Here is an 18,866-nt window from a genome sequence, read left to right on the forward strand (position 1 = left end):
AACTTGTATTAAGGATTGCTCTAACACCTTTTAATTGAAAGTATCTATTGATACAAATCCAACTATAACGGGAAACCGGACTCTGAGACAGGGTCATTCATTGCAGAGAGTGAAGATGACAGCAAGCAGGCATGTAATGAATGTATTGTTATGGAGATGTTTGTAGATTCTACAAGCATGTACATGTATATGCTAACTTGGTATTTGTCAATGGATTGTACTAGATGACATGTTTAATTGTCTATATGGTCAAATGTGTAAATGTGTCAAATGTCAGGTTACAACTGTAGTTGTTAATGAGTAAAATGTTTAGCAATCTGTTTTTTTGGTTTGTTTTTTAAGATTGTTTCTTTGGTTTGTATGTTACAGATGGAGATGCAGCAGTGGAGGTAGAAGGTGGAGGGACCCTTGATATCACCCTGGAAGATGTGCTTGTGTTTGCTTCTGGGGCATCTGCCATACCTGCATTTGGATTTCAAGAGAATCCTGCCATTACTTTTCTTCATGAGGAACTGAATGGCAAACGGCGGATGTTCCCAGAAGCAAACACTTGTGCCATCATCTTGAAGTTGCCCATTGGGCATACATATGAAGACTTTTGTCATTTTATGACAACTGGAATCATTCAGTCACCAGTATTTGGGGTAGCCTAAAACTTGGGGTAACTCCTGCATGGCTGTTCACTCCCCAGCTGTCCTGTTGTTGTTGTTGTTTTTACGTTGTTTATACTATGTATTGTGTATTGTTTGCTTGTGTTAAAGTAATAATCATATAAATATTACTTTGTATGCCCTAAACCTTGACTGTCTTTTATTCTTTATACCTTATTTATTTTAGTATGACATGATAAAAATAATTCATTACATTTATATAGCGCTTTTCTAGGAACTCAAATCGCTTTTACATATGGAAGGGGGGGAATCACCTCCACCACCAATGTGCAGGTCATTGGTTTTTAATGACCACAGAGAGTCAGGACCTCAGTTTAACGTCTCATCCGAAGGACGGTGCTCTTTGACAGTATAGTGTCCCCGTCACTACACTGAGGCATTAGGACCCACACAGACCACAGGGTGAGCGCCCCCTACTGGCCTCACTAACACCTCTTCCAGCAGTGACCTAGTTTTCCCAGGAGTCTCTCATCCAGGTACTAACCAGACTCAACCCTGCTGAGCTTCAGTGGGCAACCAGTCTTAGGCTACAGGGTGATATGGCTGCTTTTGGATATTGGATAATATTGGTTAATCATATAAGTAATATAAACATGATTATGCCATAGCATTTAGTCAGTTTTATACAATATAACTGCAGTGTTGACTACTAATTTGACTTTTAATTGATGTCAATCTGCTCTTACAAGAATTCCAGTGATGACAATACGGATTGTGCAAATGGAGCAATATGGAATGAAAAACATGTACTTCAATAACTGCAAAATTGTTAAGAAAATGCTTTTTACTGTTATTCTTATTTATGTAACAAACTTTATTTCCCATGATTTAAAGATTTAGTGTTGCATTTATGATTATTGTGTGTGCTTAAGAGCAGGGTAAAGGTATGGGTATCTCGTGTATCAATAAGTAGACAGGAATAGAACCAGCATGCAGACAATACCACAGAATAAATCAGTCATACTCTGACCATTTAAGTCTATTATTCTGTTATTAAAAGATGCTACAAATGACATTACAAACGCTTCGTTTTGACATAAAAATAAATTAAAAAAATCATTCAGTCATACATTTCACTCATTAATTATCTTGTGTTAGTGGAATATAACTTTTCCAAAGACGCAGAACCCCCATACAATACAAATCTGTAAGACATTTAAAGCACTGAAAATATTTTAGAAAAGCAAATGTATACTATATCGAACATTGCTCCTTTATGAAATTGTTAATGCACTGAGCCCTTAATGCACAGGAATAAATGACCCAAAACTTACTGAAACTTCCTTACAAATAGATCAAGGAGTGGACATGGCTAATGAGCAGATAAGTGTCCCTCTGCTGCCACCTACTGACTTTAGTGGTCATTTACTGTCATTTTTGTTTTAACTGTTTGTTTTTCCTGCAGGTGAAAACAAGATGCATCCGTTTAAGCCTGTTACAGTTTATTTATCAGGGCTCTTAACATAGTAGTAAAAAATGTGCAGTATGACTAGGCTCAATTTAATAGAGTGCTAGGCTTTATATTTAGTGTAGCTCTATTAAATAGTATTTATGTTAAACGATTTTAAATTGAATGATTGATAATTTATTTTAGTTTAAAATCCAATACGTTTCTGAATGGTTAATTAAAACTAAATGCAGCATCTATGAATGAACTTGAGGCATGCAGACCGGCTGCTGCAGGGCTTTAACAAATCTTAAACAAACAAATAATGATATGACCCATTTTTTCTGAATTTTACTAGCCCATTTTATTTGTCTCTCATAAGATCGTATATACATGACAATAGACTTGTATATCATTGGGATACCAAATGTATGTAGCCTACTTAACATTCAGCATTATAAAAATAAATAAATCCAATGTAGTTCTAAGTAAACTGCCAAAATAAGATTATCTAGAATGTCTATAACAGTAAAAGTATGAGAAAATAAGGAAAATTAGGCGGGCAGACGTTAAGACGTGCAGACGTACAGACGTACAGACGGGCAGACGTGCAGACGGGCAGACGTTAAGACGGGCAGACGTACAGACGTTAAGACGTACAGACGTAATCCACACGTTAACTACTGTAAAAATCAACAGCTACACGTTATTGACGTGTCTACGTGACGTGATATTTGCGTGTACGTCTCCATATAAAACAAATGGAGACGTACACGCACGTATACACGTGTGTTATCTGTCGTGCTTGTCAGTCTCGTCGCCGAATGACACAAAGCGAGCGCCATAAAAGTAAGCGTGTACGTGCTTAGACTTGCTCCGTGCGTTCGCGCATGGCCAATTACTCTTCTCTTCGATTTCTTTCTCCTTGCTCTTGGCATAAACGCTGTCAAAACAGCAACAACCAATCAGAAATAGGCTTCAACGACTGACCAATGAAAACGCAACATCGTACATGGTATCTTATTGGTTGATATTGAACCGCACATGGAACATTACATTTACATTAATTCATTTAGCAGACGCTTTTGTCCAAAGCGACTTACAAATGAGGACAGTGGAATCAATCAAAAACAAGAAAAAGAGCAATGAAATATAAGTGCTATAACAAGTCTCAGTTAGGTTAACACAGTACACGAAGCATGGGCTTTAAATAATATAATAAATAAAAAGAAAACAGAATAGAAAGCAAAAAAGAATAAAAAATAAAAAAAAGAATAGAGCAAGCTGTGTTAGAGGTCTTTACACACACACACACACACACACACACATATATATATATATATATATATATATATATATATATATATACATACACACACACACACACACACACATATATATATATATACAGATATACATACAGTATATATACATATATACACATATATACACATAAATATACTTAAATATGTCAAATGTATCGTCTTGATTGAACTTCAGTGAACTTATCAACCAATATCAACCAATAAGATTCCATGTACGATGTTGCGTTTTCATTGGTCAGTCGTTGAAGCCTATTTCTGATTGGTGGTTGCCGTTTTGACAGCGTTTATGCCAAGACCAAAGAGAAAGAAATCGAAGAGAAGAGTACTTGGCCAAGCGCGAATGCACGGGACGCAGTCTAAGCACGTACACGCTTACTTTAAGCGAAGAGGAGAGATTCGCGATTGCACTGAACATGTTTTAAGTGCAGGCATAGGCCTACTCTCTGAGCGAGCCCAGAGAACATTCTTACAAGAGCAACGTGTATCTGAGAGCGCGTGCGCAGAGAGATTTGCGCTCCGCACATTATATTCCGCGCGCAAGCAGAGAGATTCGCACTCCGCACATTATATTCCGTGCGCAAGCAGAGATTCGCACTCCGCACATTATATTCCGCGCGCAAGCAGAGAGATTCGCACTCCGCACATTATATTCCGCGCGCAAGCAGAGAGATTCGCACTCAGCACATTATATTCCGCGCGCAAGCAGAGAGATTCGCACTCCGCACATTATATTCCGCGCGCAAGCAGAGAGATTCGCACTCCGCACATTATATTCCGTGCGCAAGCAGAGAGATTCGCACTCCGCACATTATATTCCGCGCGCGAGCAGAGAGATTCGCACTCTGCACATTATATTCCGCGCGCAAGCAGAGAGATTCGCACTCCGCACATTATATTCCGCGTGCGAGCAGAGAGATTCGCGCTCGCGCACATTATATTCCGCGCGCGAGCAGAGAGACTCACGCTCTCGCATTATATTAATGTACTTTTGCGCTACAATTATGCACTCTCGACATTTGACAGGGAAATAACGCCATAAAATAATTGCATATTTATATAAACAGTAACAAGCAAGATGAAGAAGAATAGCAAAGAAGAAAATCTAATTAATCAAATAAATAATTGACAGATTACTAGATGCATTATGCACCGAAGGTATTAGCACTCTAGTTCATATCTCCTTGGGAAATTAAATGTTGTCTTGCTGTCTGGTGAAATATGATAAGTCTGCTGCTTAAGTGCATTTAGTGTCTCATCTGATAACATCAGTGGATGAAATGTCATGAAGTGAGATAGAGAGAGATTTGTCTTTGTCTGTCAATCTGGGTTGAGGCCCTTGTATTCCTTGAACTGTGTGGGTGGTACTGTTCAAAATGACCATATCTGCTGGTCATCAGTCAACCTGTCATATAACTTAACCAATCAATGCGGTTTACTAGTATTGTGAAATACACAACTCTGTCTCATTTCCAAAGAACATATATACTGAACATTTGAGTATCTCTGTTAACGAACATGACACATTTTTGTGATACTGAATCTAATGTAAAACATCTGAAGACAAGCCTTAAATACATGTAAAGCCAAATAAACTATTTATGAACCATTTATTAATAACTTTCTTCTTGCTGGAATTACACTTATGATATTTCAACACTGCTAATCAATGCTATCTGCTTTTTTATTGAGGAGTTACGCTTATCTCATACATCAAAAGGCACTGCGTGAAACAACAACGTAAAAATAATTGTTATTTTTATCATATGACTCCAAATGCAACCTAAAGGAATTGACATGGAAGAAGAAACCATACAGGCATCTTGTCAGAAATTTGTGAAGAACTTTTTTGTGAAGCCACTGAGGATTGTTTAGCCACAATAAACACACCCACACAAGCATGTAGGTACATACACATGCAAATAGCTCCACCTGTTGGTCAGGCTAAAAAAAAAAAAAGGATTTATAACCAAAGGCTAAGAGCTTCTGTGCAAAAACTGAAGTGCTTGGTTCCTGATCTTACTATAAAAAATAAGCAGCTAACTTAAAAATATGATATACATACATACATTTTATACATTTTTAAAAAGTACTTTAAAATAGTAAGCCAGATTACAGATGAACCACTTTAAATACTGACCAATAAACATAACAGCTCCATCTTAAATCCATAAATCAGATTTTAATAAAACCTTAGGATGCAGGACAGTAAAAAAAATGTAAGAACAAATCCATACAATTAACTAAACCAAGAATATATTATAGAAATAAAAATATTTTATGATTTTTTGGTCTGATTAGTGTTTAGCAGTATTAAATGGACCTGAAGGCTTACAGACAGACTCATGAGTCTTTAAAAAAAGAGGACAGGACAAAAGGTAGGAAGAACAATAAATTAGAACAATTATATAAATGCTAAATAACAACAATAATAACCATTCAAAAAGAGGCACCATCCTGTTTTCCACACAACCCTGTGCTCCTAAAATTACATTTAGCATAATTTGCCTCAACCATACGTGTTCTTCATCACGTCTGTGCATGTCTCTCGTGCAAAAATGGTATGCATATTACTTCTGGACTACTGAACATAAGCTTGAGAAGGGAGAATTAATCATTCCTTCATTACATCATCGTCATCATCAGCTGTTTGTTTATTTATTCAAAATATGGATATATTCAATATGGAAAACATATGAGATGGACTATAGCAATTAACAATTCTGAAACAAGAATAATTGATATTTGGGTTCAGGATGCAATTAAAAGCATGATTGATTTTTTGTTTGATTTTTATTTTCCCTTTTTTCATTTTATTAATTATTCTGTGATAAACTTTTTTTCTACAAAACAACTGTTAAGCATAAATTGTGAAAGATGGTGTAGTTGCAACATTTACCAGCAGGTGGCAAAGACAGCTTAAAACCTCAAATCCTTGATCATAGAAGGAGGATGAACTGTGTAGTATTATTGTTATTATTTGCACCCTATTGGTTGTGCTAATTACCTTACTTTTCAAGCTCTGTGTTTGAATATTAGTGAAATATGTACCATGTTCTTGCATTGCAACACATACACTGAAAGGGTTAAATTAACTGTAAAACAAGATACATTTTACTATATTTTTATAATATGCATCGCATAGACATACATACGTTGGTTCAAAAATCCAACTGAATTACAAGTGTAGTGCTCTCTGACCTTTGACCTGAGAAGAGTGCCAAACAGAGATGTCTTGCGTTTAGTCCACTTCTCATCATCGTGAGTTTCACTGTCGCCAGCTCCCAATGTCCCAGAATCAGTTCTGTAGAAGATGACATTCATTTAGAGATCTGGAGATTGGCAATTCGGTTTAAAGTTCAGATAAATGCACAGAGAGAGCAAACAAAAAGTGACCTGCAGTTTACTGTGTGGCGCCAATGCTCGAGTCAGTCAGCCAAAACGACAAGAATGTACAACATTAAATGATCTATCTTTCCTAAGACCGACAGCTCATCCAAATACAATGTGTAAACAGGTTATTCATTTTCTTCAAAAATATACCGTACTTTCAGAGAACAAGACGTGGACACACAACACACACTAAAACACATGCACTTACTAACACAAACACATCCACTATACAGCACCATCTAAAATAACTTAAGTAAAGTGAGTGCAAATCAAGAGTGAATACAGTCATGCAGGCAGGAATTCAGGCATCAGTGCATCATGGTTCTGATTCACCTTCTTAATTGTGTGCCATCACACGTTCTTATAATATCTCAGCTCTGATTTGAATATTAAGGTGGAACAGGTGCATCCAAAAAATTCCCCATCATGAAGGAAGCAATCACATTTTTTGAAAGTGAATCACGTCTTTGTCATTCACATAAACCTATTTTAAACAAAGAGCAACTGTTACTTGAGCAACCTGAATGACTGATGATACACTGAAGTAACTTATGCTTTTAGTTATGTGATAGAAGCATGTACATGTCATGTAGTCAGCTCAGACTGATTCTCCAACTTCAAAGTTTTCAATTGCATGCATATACATGTATTAACGATCTAGGAACCTAAACCGCATGTGAGAGCAATTAGAAGGGAGTTGTGTGAGGCCTAAAGATTGCAGGGTCTTTTGCTAAATATTCTGCTTCACATTCCAAACCCACCTTTAACCCCCCCAGGCATATGACACTAAAAATGTGTTTGTTCACACATTGATGCATGCCATGCACATTTAAAATTTAACCTGAGCATAATCACTTACGTGATATTTATTACTAACCTGTACCAGTAAAAATATTGACCTCTTTAAAGGTCTCACCTTTACAGGTATCAGTGTCATGCCAACAGCATCAGGTGAAAACAAACTGAAACTTTCACTCACATATCTAAGTTTTTTTTAATCAAGCTTTTCCCCAGAGGGAACAGCCAAAGGTATGAGTTTCGCTCTGTGTGATGGAAGAGAGTAAGTATGCGGTGTGGCCTGTTCCTGTAGGTATAACTATATCATTTGCTGGCAGCACAGAAAACTGACTCAAAAGGGAAAAAAATGCATTGATGTCATGCAGTTATATTAATTTTCTTAAAATAGTGAGGCAAGAAATGGATTCCTGGTCCTTACATTTATTTTACAGAGCACAGGAAACTAGACAGGTAATTTATAAAAAAAAAAAAAAAAAAAAAAAATATATATATATATATATATATATGTATATATATATATATAAATAAATAATTTCCCCAAAAGTTTTTTTTATTATTTTCATGTTATGGCTGATAACTATGGAAGCTCGTTTCCACCACTGAATAAATAAAATTCAAAAGGTAATTGTGACTTTTTTGTCTCACAAGTCCGACTTTTTTTTCTCAAAATTGTGAGGTATAAATTCACATTTGCAAGTTATTAAAGTCCAATTTTTGAGGGGGGAAAAAGACTGAAATGTTCTCAGGACTGCAAGTTTACATCTCACAATTCTGACTTCCAAAATCAGAACCGCGAGTTTGTATCACTCAATTCTGAAAAAAAAAAAATAAGTTGTCGGAACTGCAAGAAAAAAGTCACATTTGTGATATAAAAGTCACAATTTCCTTTTTTATTTTTTTATTCACTGGTGGAAATGGGCTTCCATAGATAACTGATATTAAACTTTTATACCATTTGATCTAAATACATTTTAAATTACTAAAATTGAAAACTTTAGCTAAGACTTCTCAGAAGTTTCTATCTGGTTGTGAGTGATATCTGCAGCTGGATTCTCATCTTACAAACACTTTCACATCCTACACATTGTTAGTCTACTATCAGAGACAATTATAAACTACGTTGAGTCTGTCTACTCTGGCAAAAGGATTGATGATTTTAAATGTATTGCTGTCACATGACCTCACTGTGAGTACACAGTTTGTTTGCCTTTGTGTCACAGTTTATTTGGGAATGGAGACACATGGCGAACAGTGTTTGAATAAAGCATCACAACGTATTGTGCCAAGCAAACAGAAGAAAGATCCTGTCTGTTACAACAGACAGGTTCTGAAGAACAGTCACATGCTAGGGTATTTTTATAAGTTTACAGCAGGTTGCTCACCTGAGGGAGGAGCTTTTTTGGCAGTACAAATAACCTACAATATTTAAGTACAAAAGCTGGTTGTTCAGGGTTTAATTGGCTAAGCTGTGTGAATATGCAAATCCAAACATCCAAACAAACATGCTCTTCACACAGTATTAGCAATTAAAGCGATAGGTCATTTTACATGATTGAACTCAAAACAACCATTAACCTACATTCAGCCCAAACATTTCTGGTACTGTATAAGTGTCATCATGATTAGCTGCATAATTTGTAGATTTGTCAACTCTGCAGCCTTACATTTACCAACGTTCTACCACCCTTGAAATTATGGAACAATTAAAATCATTACTTGACTATGAGTTATATGACACACTTATATGACTGAAAGGTTCCATAAAGCAACACTAAAATTGCAATTGACCTCTTTCTGAGCACATTCACCAGCTGACTAGGTGAAGCTGAAGAGCGTATTCAAACAGAAAAGAGTAGACTCAGCCAAGACCAATGCAAAAGTCTGCTGCATAACAAGTCCTAACTGTTTTAAGGTACATGTGTACCATTTAAAGCTCCCAAGTGTCCCAAATAAACCCCCAAGGTTTTTTAAATGTTGATGTTTGTAGCAGTTTGGTAGACTTCGCTTTAGGAATCCCCAGTCACTTTAAGAGTCCTTAAATTTTTTTCCTTTACTTTTTTCCAATTTTGTCCCAACAATTAGGGCTACACGATAAATCAAACGCGATTAATCGCTATTGTCATGCACATTTGGTCAGTAAAGCCGATTCTGTGATTAGTAGTATATCTCTATCACCTGCTTTCAGGTGGAGCAGCATTTACTAGACAGAGCCGTAGTTCTCTGACAAGCTGTGCAAAATCATGTTCATAATCGTAGTTTTATAAAAATCAACTAAATCGTTTGCGATAATGACAGCTGGTTGCCTATCTTCTGAGTGAACTATGGTTCTGTGTAGTAAATGCTGCTCCAACTGGATTTTCAGCGTGAGAGCGCCCTCTGGCCTTTGGATGGAGATTAACTACTGATCACAGAACTGTGCTTCATTGAAAGATATGCATGACAATTGCAGCTTCTGCCTAATCACAATTTATTGCCTTTGCGATTTAATTTTGATTAATTGTACAGCCCTACCTACAATGAAAATAATGTTGGTAAAAATGTTGAATGTGCTCTTATCACAATGAATTCACTTAAAGGGATAGTTCTCCCAAAAGGAAAATTCTGTCATTAATTACTCACCGTCATGCCATTCCAAACCCGTAAGACCTTCGATCATCTTTGGAACACAAAGTAAGATGTTTTTGGATGAAATGCGGAAAACAAAAATAATGACTTTATTCAACAATTATTCTCCCCAGAGTTACCGTCTTCCGCCATTTTGGAGAGTACCATGACTAGGGTTGGGAATCATAAGAAATGTTCCCATTCCGGTTCTGCCTAACAGTTCCGGTTCCGTTAATATTATTAAACAACTATTAAAAAATAGTAAGGAAAAATGCACAACACTCAACTACTCAATGCTCAATACTGTTTATTACTTACTGTCAACTTAATTTAAAGGTTGGCAGTGTCAAAATTCAACATATATTAGTATATTATGGAAGTCGTGGCCTAGTTATTAGAGAGTTTGACTCCTAAGGTTGTCGGTTTGAGTCTCGGGCCGGCAATTCCACGACTGAACTGCCCTTGAGCAAGGCACCAAACCCCCAACTGCTCCCCAGGCGCTGCAGTATGAATGGCTGCCCAATGCTCCGGGTGTGTATTCACGGTGTGTGTGTGTGTGTGTGTGTGTATTTGTTTACTGCTGTGTGTGTGCATGCACTTTCCCCTGAAAGTAAACAACATTGATTACACTGATTATGTTTTGGGGAAAGCGTGCACATGCATCATGGTACTCTCCAAAATGGTGGAAAACGGTAACTTAGGGAAAAGATTTGTTGAATAGCCTAATGTTATTTTTATTTTTTTATGCACAAAAAGTATTCTCATAGCTTCGCTAAATTTAAGTTGAGGCACTAATATCACGTAGTTTTACAGATGTCCTTACTATGTTTCTGGGTTTGGGAACATTTCAGTTACGTTGCTGTCTGTGCAGGGTAAGAAAGCTTTCCGATTTCATCAAAAATATCTTAATTTGTGTTCCAAAGACGAACAAAGGTCTTAACATGAGGGTGAGTAATTAATGACAGAATTTTCATTTTGAGTTGAACTATCCTTTTAATGTTTTTTTTTGTAAGAGTTCTTATGTTTGTTAGCCTATTTGGAACAATATGGGTCAATTATTTCTTATGAACCCACTTGAAAAAAAGTTATTTTTATAATTGATAATTGCAGGACATTTATATTTTGTGTCTCAAGAAGCTTACTAAATATTTTTATTTACAGCAAAAAAGTCACAAACATTGTGTATTAATCATGTAATCATGTAATCAAGCAATACACTTAAATAATCATGTAATCAATCTGTTCAATTAAGCAATATCACAAGCACAGAAGTGTAACTGGATCTTATAATTTTATATTTTATATAAACTTACATTTCGAACAAAACCTAGACAACAACAACAACAATAATAAAATGAAATAGTAACATTAAAATAGTCTATAATAATTTAAGGTGCCAAAAGGTTAACAGAATAATTTAGCTCCGAATATATTTCAAAATACTACTACTACTAATAATATTTAATAGAAAATAAATCCTACAAATTACAGCAGAACAGAATAGAAAATATAACAAATTCCTTTATCATTAGTCTCTGAAAACTACCTGGGCAATCAAATTAGAGGAAACATAGACTTTGACTGTACAGAATAGCCTAGCTGTTTTTTAAGAATAAATCATTGAGAATTTCAATAAGCTTGTAGTTTGTAAATTCTGTATCGTTTAAACCTACAGATGACAGATATTGGTTTTAGACTGTCAGAGACATGGACAAAAATTAAGCATAGATCATATTAGCGGCAAACATAATGAAATAGTTTTACCTTGCAGCCTTTAGACTCTCCGTACTCTCCGATTTTTTTGACTTCCTTTTAAATGCATTGAGAATTCCTTTGCCACTGTCATCTTTCTCTACAGACTCTTTGAGATTTGCATCACTTTTAGAAAACAAATTCCTCAAAGATTTTTTGGTGGAAAAACTCTTTTTCGCCATGGTGAAACTTCAAAAGGATTAGGCGACTGCAGAAGCACGCGAATGAATTGTGTAAAATTGTATTACGATGCACTGCGTCGACGCAGGTAGAACACCGCCAAACCCTGCTCTCTCGTGAACAGATGCTCTAGCTGTGTCAAAGCTATAGTGAGACACCTACCGAGTGTTTTGTATCATAGGCACGCTCTAAAAACTCGCGCCCCTGATTTAAATATGGTCAATATAGGCAGTACTCTATAGGGTTATGAAACGCAGCCAACTCTACTTCATTTAATGTGTTAGGGTTATTGAGTCATCAAATGAATCGAATCTTTTGAATCAGATTAGTTCACTAATTCGATCATTGTTCAGGATGTGTGTGTTATGTATGAGTAATGAATCATTAATCGCTCCTTAAAATCAAATCATTCACGGCGGGCACAATTAGGTCTACAGTCTAGTTATAAAAATTAGTGAACTAAGAGACTTTTCCTCCATTGAAACAAACCTTTAAAAAATGTTCCACTCTGTCAACTGATCAAGTTGCCGCAAATAACAAACTAATTAGCGTTTCATTAACGTCATTTAATGGTCAACAGTAATTTCCATAATTCAAAAATGATTCGTTTATTATTATTATTATTATTATTATTAATGTATGCTATTATTTACAGGCTATTATTGTAGCTATTCGCGAATGTTTTTTTCTCGAAAGAAACACTAAAAGCACAAATAGCCTAGCCTAACATAAAAATATTTCAGCTGATTCTCGAAATCCATAGGACTACTAAGCTAATTTACCTTTCTTTCTTTCTTTCTTTCTTTCTTTCTTTCTTTCTTTCTTTCTTTCTTTCTTTCAGGTTGGTGTTGTTACCAGTCGAAATAGCAAGCTTGGCGTCTGTCAGAAAAAAAATAAAAAATAAATACAGACAAAAAAATAAAAAAATAAAATTGGTATAGGTTAAAGAAGGTTAGGTTCGGTTCAGTGACATGTCTGTTCACTGTATAAATATTTAGTTATTTTATCATCCTAACGTCTGAATCAGTAGGCTAGGCCTACTGGTTTGATCCTAGCTTTGTTACAGTTGACTGTATTGAAAACAGCAATTAGTGTGCAATCAGAAAATAAGGGAAAAGAAGGTGAGGCAGGAAGTTCAGTTTATGCTGTGATAAAAGGATGAGGAGAGCAAAATGTAGATGCAGAATACAATATTTAACATTGGACGCATCAAAGTACATTTAAAGTGTTTAGAGAACGTAGCGATCATTTGATAAATCAGGAATGGCTTAATTTACCATAACAGCTGGCCCACTTTACCTGAAAAAAAAGAGTGCATGATCTCAAAAAGTTTACTGTTACCTATACCTTGCAAATAACATATAGACTGTATTCAAGTTGAAATATTAGCTGGACCTTAAAGTTAACAGAAGTAAAGAATATTTTTTTTTATATAAAATTGTAAATTGTATGTTTTACAAAAACTGGCCCACATTACCATAAGTCACCTTATAATTTTTAGTTCACTTGTTGTTGTTACTTTCCTTGTACAGACCTCTGGCATACGCTAGCTGTAGGACTCTAAGAAATGTGCTCATAAGTAAAGGTGACCTTGATTATTCAACTACTGTCCCTCAGTGCTACTATTTGCTATATAATTTTTTTTGTTTTTGTAAAATCTTTCTTTTGTTTTAATCTTTTGAACAACTATCAAAACAACTGTTTCTTTTGTCAACTCAGATGTGGACAGCCACAGCACCTTTACACTTTGAAAAACAAGTGTGTTGTAACCATATTTGAAAATCTAACAGAAATAGGCCCAATTATTCAAGCAAATATGACTGCACCTACACTGTACTTGTGCTTTCTGCTCCACAAGAAATAATGACATTTATTCGTCAGCAGATGTCGCCACACTACTAAACAATCTTTTTCAGCACACTTGAAGTGGTAACCACGTTATATAAAAAAATAAACATTTTTAATTATATTTATGTTTTTATAAAACAAGTTTTAATCAAACGTAAGAGTTGAACTGTGACAGATAATATAAATATCCTCCTATAAATATCTATTATCAGAAAAGTTTAAATCAGATTGTAAGACATTTATGCAAAACAAATAAGGGTAAAATGTAAGAATCAAACATACAATGTAATGGGGTCTTGTGATGTATTCAGTTCAATGCATATTGAAACACTCATCGCTGCATACTGTTCACACAACATTTAAACATGCAATGTAATGTGATACTGTGCAGTGTAGGCCTAGGCCTATATCGTCAACACATAACACAATCAAAACCTTCCTACAGTGATAACATCCTTTGACCTGCAGTTTGCGCTAATTTACCAAAAACGTGAAAGCATAGGCTACTAGCTGAATATCTGAACTGAACTTAGCTACAAGGCAAGTGAATTTCGTAAGAGATAGTTTCTGAGAAAAATAAGCCTAATATTTCATTTATATTAGGCTATTCATATATCAAAGAGCAACAACTAATGTATAATTATATAACATGAACGAAACAATGGCTAAAATATAAAGTGATTATACAACCAGCAGTCAAAAACAATGATCTTTAACACACCTATGGTTACTCATATGTATTCAAACACAGAGCTGAGGTGGTACTTTTTCAGCAGTTATAGATTGAATTCAGTTTATGGTTTCAGGCGTAACTGAAATTAATTTTATAGTATTGACAGAGCTTGTTTGCAGGATAACACCCATCCATCTGAACCATGAAAGAAGAATGTTTAAACAGGTATGCACGTTGAAAATTAAATTAAATGATTAATTGATAAAAAACGATGAATGTGAGTCCAAATTCATTGATCTGACTAGAAGCATCATATACATTAAAACTGAGGAGATATCAAAGCAGTGCCTCTCATGCAAAATGCAAAGTTGACTGAGTTCAACTTCCTTACTCAATTGATAAAGATTTTAAGGAAGTTACTGCTACTTTGATGTGCCACAAGAGGCTATGCTTTGAGTTTGAATGTATTATTTTAGACAGACACTTTCCCTCTACAGAATTAACTTGATAAGTAGGGAAAAAAATCTGTCTAAAATGCTGAAAGTAGAAATAAACACTTAATGAGTTTAAATATGAGTCGTCTTTTCCACAGATCATATGCTAAAGTTCACTCCTTCATCATTTCCTCATGCTTCTGTCACCTGAAACTCCCATGACTTTGAGATGTGATGGAAAATGCCCTGTTCTTTTCCATACAACAAAGTGCATTGTGATCACTCGCTGTTAAACTCAATTACAAATAAATAAAAATTATACAAAAGTAACATTCAAAAACAGGTGCATGACGCCCCTGAAAAAGAGGATTTGTCTGCATTTGTCTGGTTCAGTACTGTCATACTGGCTTTCAGTTGTTTTTCTTTTCATATGAGAAAAGTACAGGTCTACTTCCTATTTTGCTAAATGTTTTCTCCAAGGTCCATTATTAAATAATCAATCCTAAATAGCAAATGACACAGCAGATTGAGAAACATGACATGCACCACTTAGTCACGAGTATTTGACTGGCAAAAGGAGTGTATGAACATTTGAATAAGTCTGTGACTAATCTGGTGTGTGGAAAACAGAACGATGTTGCCCAGTTGACATACCAGGGCATGTCCAGATCTTTAAAAAACACAAAGATGTCAACAACAAATGTCATGCAGGTATGATTTTTTCATGGTCCACTTATGAAAACTTCCTGGTCACACCACAGATCACTGACATTAGCAACATCATTTCCAACAATGGAGGCAGCCATATTAAAAGGCTACACAGATACACAGAAATGTCTGTTATGTGGAAGTCTTGTTACAAGGTAAAACTCTTTCTCTGGAAAAGTGGGAGGGGTATATCTTTGTTGTTTGTGTATACCTGGTCTAGGAGTCTCATCATGTCTTCGTTCACTATATTTTAAAGTCTGTATATGTTATGACAAGATATAGGATCAGTTGATTTATGCTTGTGATGAGATGCAACAATCAGCAGGTACCCCCTGCATTACGTAATTCATAAAAAAGTGCATTTGAATAAATAAAACAAATTGAAACAAAATAAAAAATTAAAAAGTTAACTGAACAAATTTAAATTAAGCAAAAGTGATTTATTGTTGCATAAAGGGCAAGTTGTTTATGTTTTTTTTTTTTACATTGTGGCAAGGAAAATGTGATTGTGAAAGTACCCACTCACACTTATTGAAGAACTTTGTTGTTTTGCATGCTGAGGAAGAACAGAAACAGAAGAAAAAAAAACGTTTGCAGTTGGAGGTGAGGCATCAAACTGAAATAAACCAGGACACACGGCACAAAAATTCTTGATCTTGTTTGTGCATTTGAGTGCGTCCAGTTGTACAAAGATGATCAGATTACACAGAAGGAAACAATTCCTTGTACTACCTAAAATAAAAAGAAAGTAGAAAGGTCAGTTAGGCAGATTGCCTGTCAGTCATTCTACCCTTTTAATGTTGCTTTAAACAAAACAGGTTAATCCATGCACAGTTATCTGGAAGTAAGCCTGTATAGTTGTTATGGTGCAAATTAGGTGTGAAACATTTCTAGTGAAGATTTTTGTTGAAATGTATGACAAGGAACGTGTGACCATATTAAATATTTACAGTGAAACTCTGGATTTAACTCAGCCTAAATTTGATTTAGTTAGAAGTGAGGCACATTATCTAATGTGTCATCAGCTTTTTAGTGTGCGACCGTGTGCATATTTGGAATTTACTTGTGACTTTTAATCATGCTTGGGTTTTTGAGTCAGAACTGAAGAAGAAAAAGCGAAAATGCATTGAAGCGTTAAACTGGCTGTTGAGTATAATAGATAACATGCAATGTTTAGATGTTTATTCATAGCAACAGTCTCTCTTGCCCTTTGGACACTCACCCACACATATATTAGTAATGTGACCTGCCAGTTTCTTTTTTCTTCTTCTTCTTTTTCTTAAATTCTTTATGCTTAGGATGTGCAAAATGTGATGATATCAGATATTTGATGTACTTTATTTCCATGTATTAAATGTGCAAATAGTAACTGAACACAAATCAAATACTGCCTAAAAGGCACTTTGAATCTTTTTACAAAAAAAAAAAAAAAATGTATTAACATGTTAATTATGCAGCCTGAAATGTTTAAAAAACATATTAAGAGTAACATTAACCTATATTATTAATATATAGGTTATATAAAACATATACCTATATATTAATGAATACTTTAACAGTATAGTTCTTTGTTAGTTCATAATAGCCAATGCATTTAATACTTATTTGCATTAACAACTTGTAAAGTTATGTAATTAAAAATTCCACTGTATTGCTCTAAAAAGGCACCCAAGCATGTAAGATCTGTCAGTCAGGATATGTGTCGCCTTGGTCCTGTGTGATAATTACTGAATGTTGCTTTTCCAGACCTCTCAGGTTCGCTGGAAAAAAAATGGTACCGGTTGTACTTTCAATTCTCTTGTAGTCATAGATACATAATGACTGCACTTCAAAGTGATTTATGGATAAGACCAGAAAAAAGTCAAATGGTAAGCTGCCAGTCTGGCCAAAAGCCCTGGAATGTTGTCATTTCAATAGTATTCAAATTACACAGAAGTCTTCTAGTAAGAGGGCAGTAAATTACATTAATAGAGCAAAATGATCATGAAACATCAAATGAAAATGATTTTCTAACACTATTATTTTTTATTTGAACTATTTCCTTTAAGGCTTTTAGGTGAAACTTTGATGCGCTTTTTAAATGACGTTTCGCCCAATATAAAAAGGTGTGGCAAAATTATATTTTAAAACTTTTCACAATTGAGTAGCACCTGAAGGGATACTGCAGAATTAGATCATACATCACACTCCATTACCTGATAACTACAGAAACATTTTATTTTGTGTAGGATTAAAGCCACCTTAACACTTATCACATGGAAAAACTGATTTATAGGTTTCATAATATATCTGGAATCTTCCCTTAGGAAAAAAGGATTTACTATGAAACCATGTCCACTTAGAAATTACTTGGAAAGTTCACAAATAATTACAAAGAAACTACAAGTAATACATTGAATTAAACAAAAATTTTCAGCAGAAAGACTGAAATAGTGTTAAATGTTGCTCAATAATCTGTTTACTTTGAAATATCTATATTTTTTTTTACAGTGTAGTCAATACACTTGACTATTTTGTGAACAAAATTAACAAAATTAAAATAAATGTTGCATGCCATCATGGTTAGGTATGTTTTTGAGATGATAACACTAGGTTTTATGCATTTAAACTACTTTTGCCCCAGTGCTGCGCTGGCCAACGTTGACAGGAACTAAGCTTCTGGGTTTCAGAGAATGACTTACTAGCAATTACTGAATGCATGAAGTTTTAAGTCTGTGCAGGAAGGCAATGCAAGTACTCTGAACATGTCACACACACACACCCACAGTGACAAACACACACGTACACACTCCTCATGTCATTTACAGCAAGTCAAGTTCCACTCTTTCTTTCTTTCTTTCTCTGTGGTGTGTTTTCACATGCTTCTCTCTGTTTCTTTCTCCTTTCTGCCATAAAAGGGCCTCTTGCAACTTCTCCTAAGATGTATTCAGAGTGGTGGTTTGACATGCTGTCAATGACAGATGTAGTCTTTCTCTGTCCTTCTCTCACACAAACCCTGCTGAGGTGTGTTTGTTCTGGTCTGAGGTGTGTGTGTGTGTGTGTGGGGCTCTCCCTTCATGTAAGTGCCCTTGAGGGGAGAAGAGGGGAGGCTATGAC

General features: G+C 35.2%; 1 protein-coding gene across 1 annotated transcript in view; it reads right to left on the reverse strand.

Moving 5' to 3' along the window:
• LOC132145285 (uncharacterized) overlaps window positions 1–12,195 on the reverse strand; it is a 40,655-nt gene extending 28,460 nt beyond the window's left edge. Inside the window, exons 1-2 of the mRNA XM_059556174.1 lie at window positions 11,940–12,195; window positions 6,582–6,684 (exon numbers count right to left, since the gene is read on the reverse strand). Coding sequence (XP_059412157.1) covers window positions 6,582–6,684; window positions 11,940–12,109 — 273 coding nt within the window. The 5' untranslated portion in view covers window positions 12,110–12,195. The remainder of the gene's footprint in view (window positions 1–6,581; window positions 6,685–11,939) is intronic.
• Between the last annotated feature and the right edge of the window lie 6,671 nt (window positions 12,196–18,866).

Source organism: Carassius carassius, chromosome 8, assembly GCF_963082965.1.
Source record: "Carassius carassius chromosome 8, fCarCar2.1, whole genome shotgun sequence".
In the NCBI taxonomy this organism is placed as follows: Eukaryota; Metazoa; Chordata; class Actinopteri; order Cypriniformes; family Cyprinidae; genus Carassius; species Carassius carassius.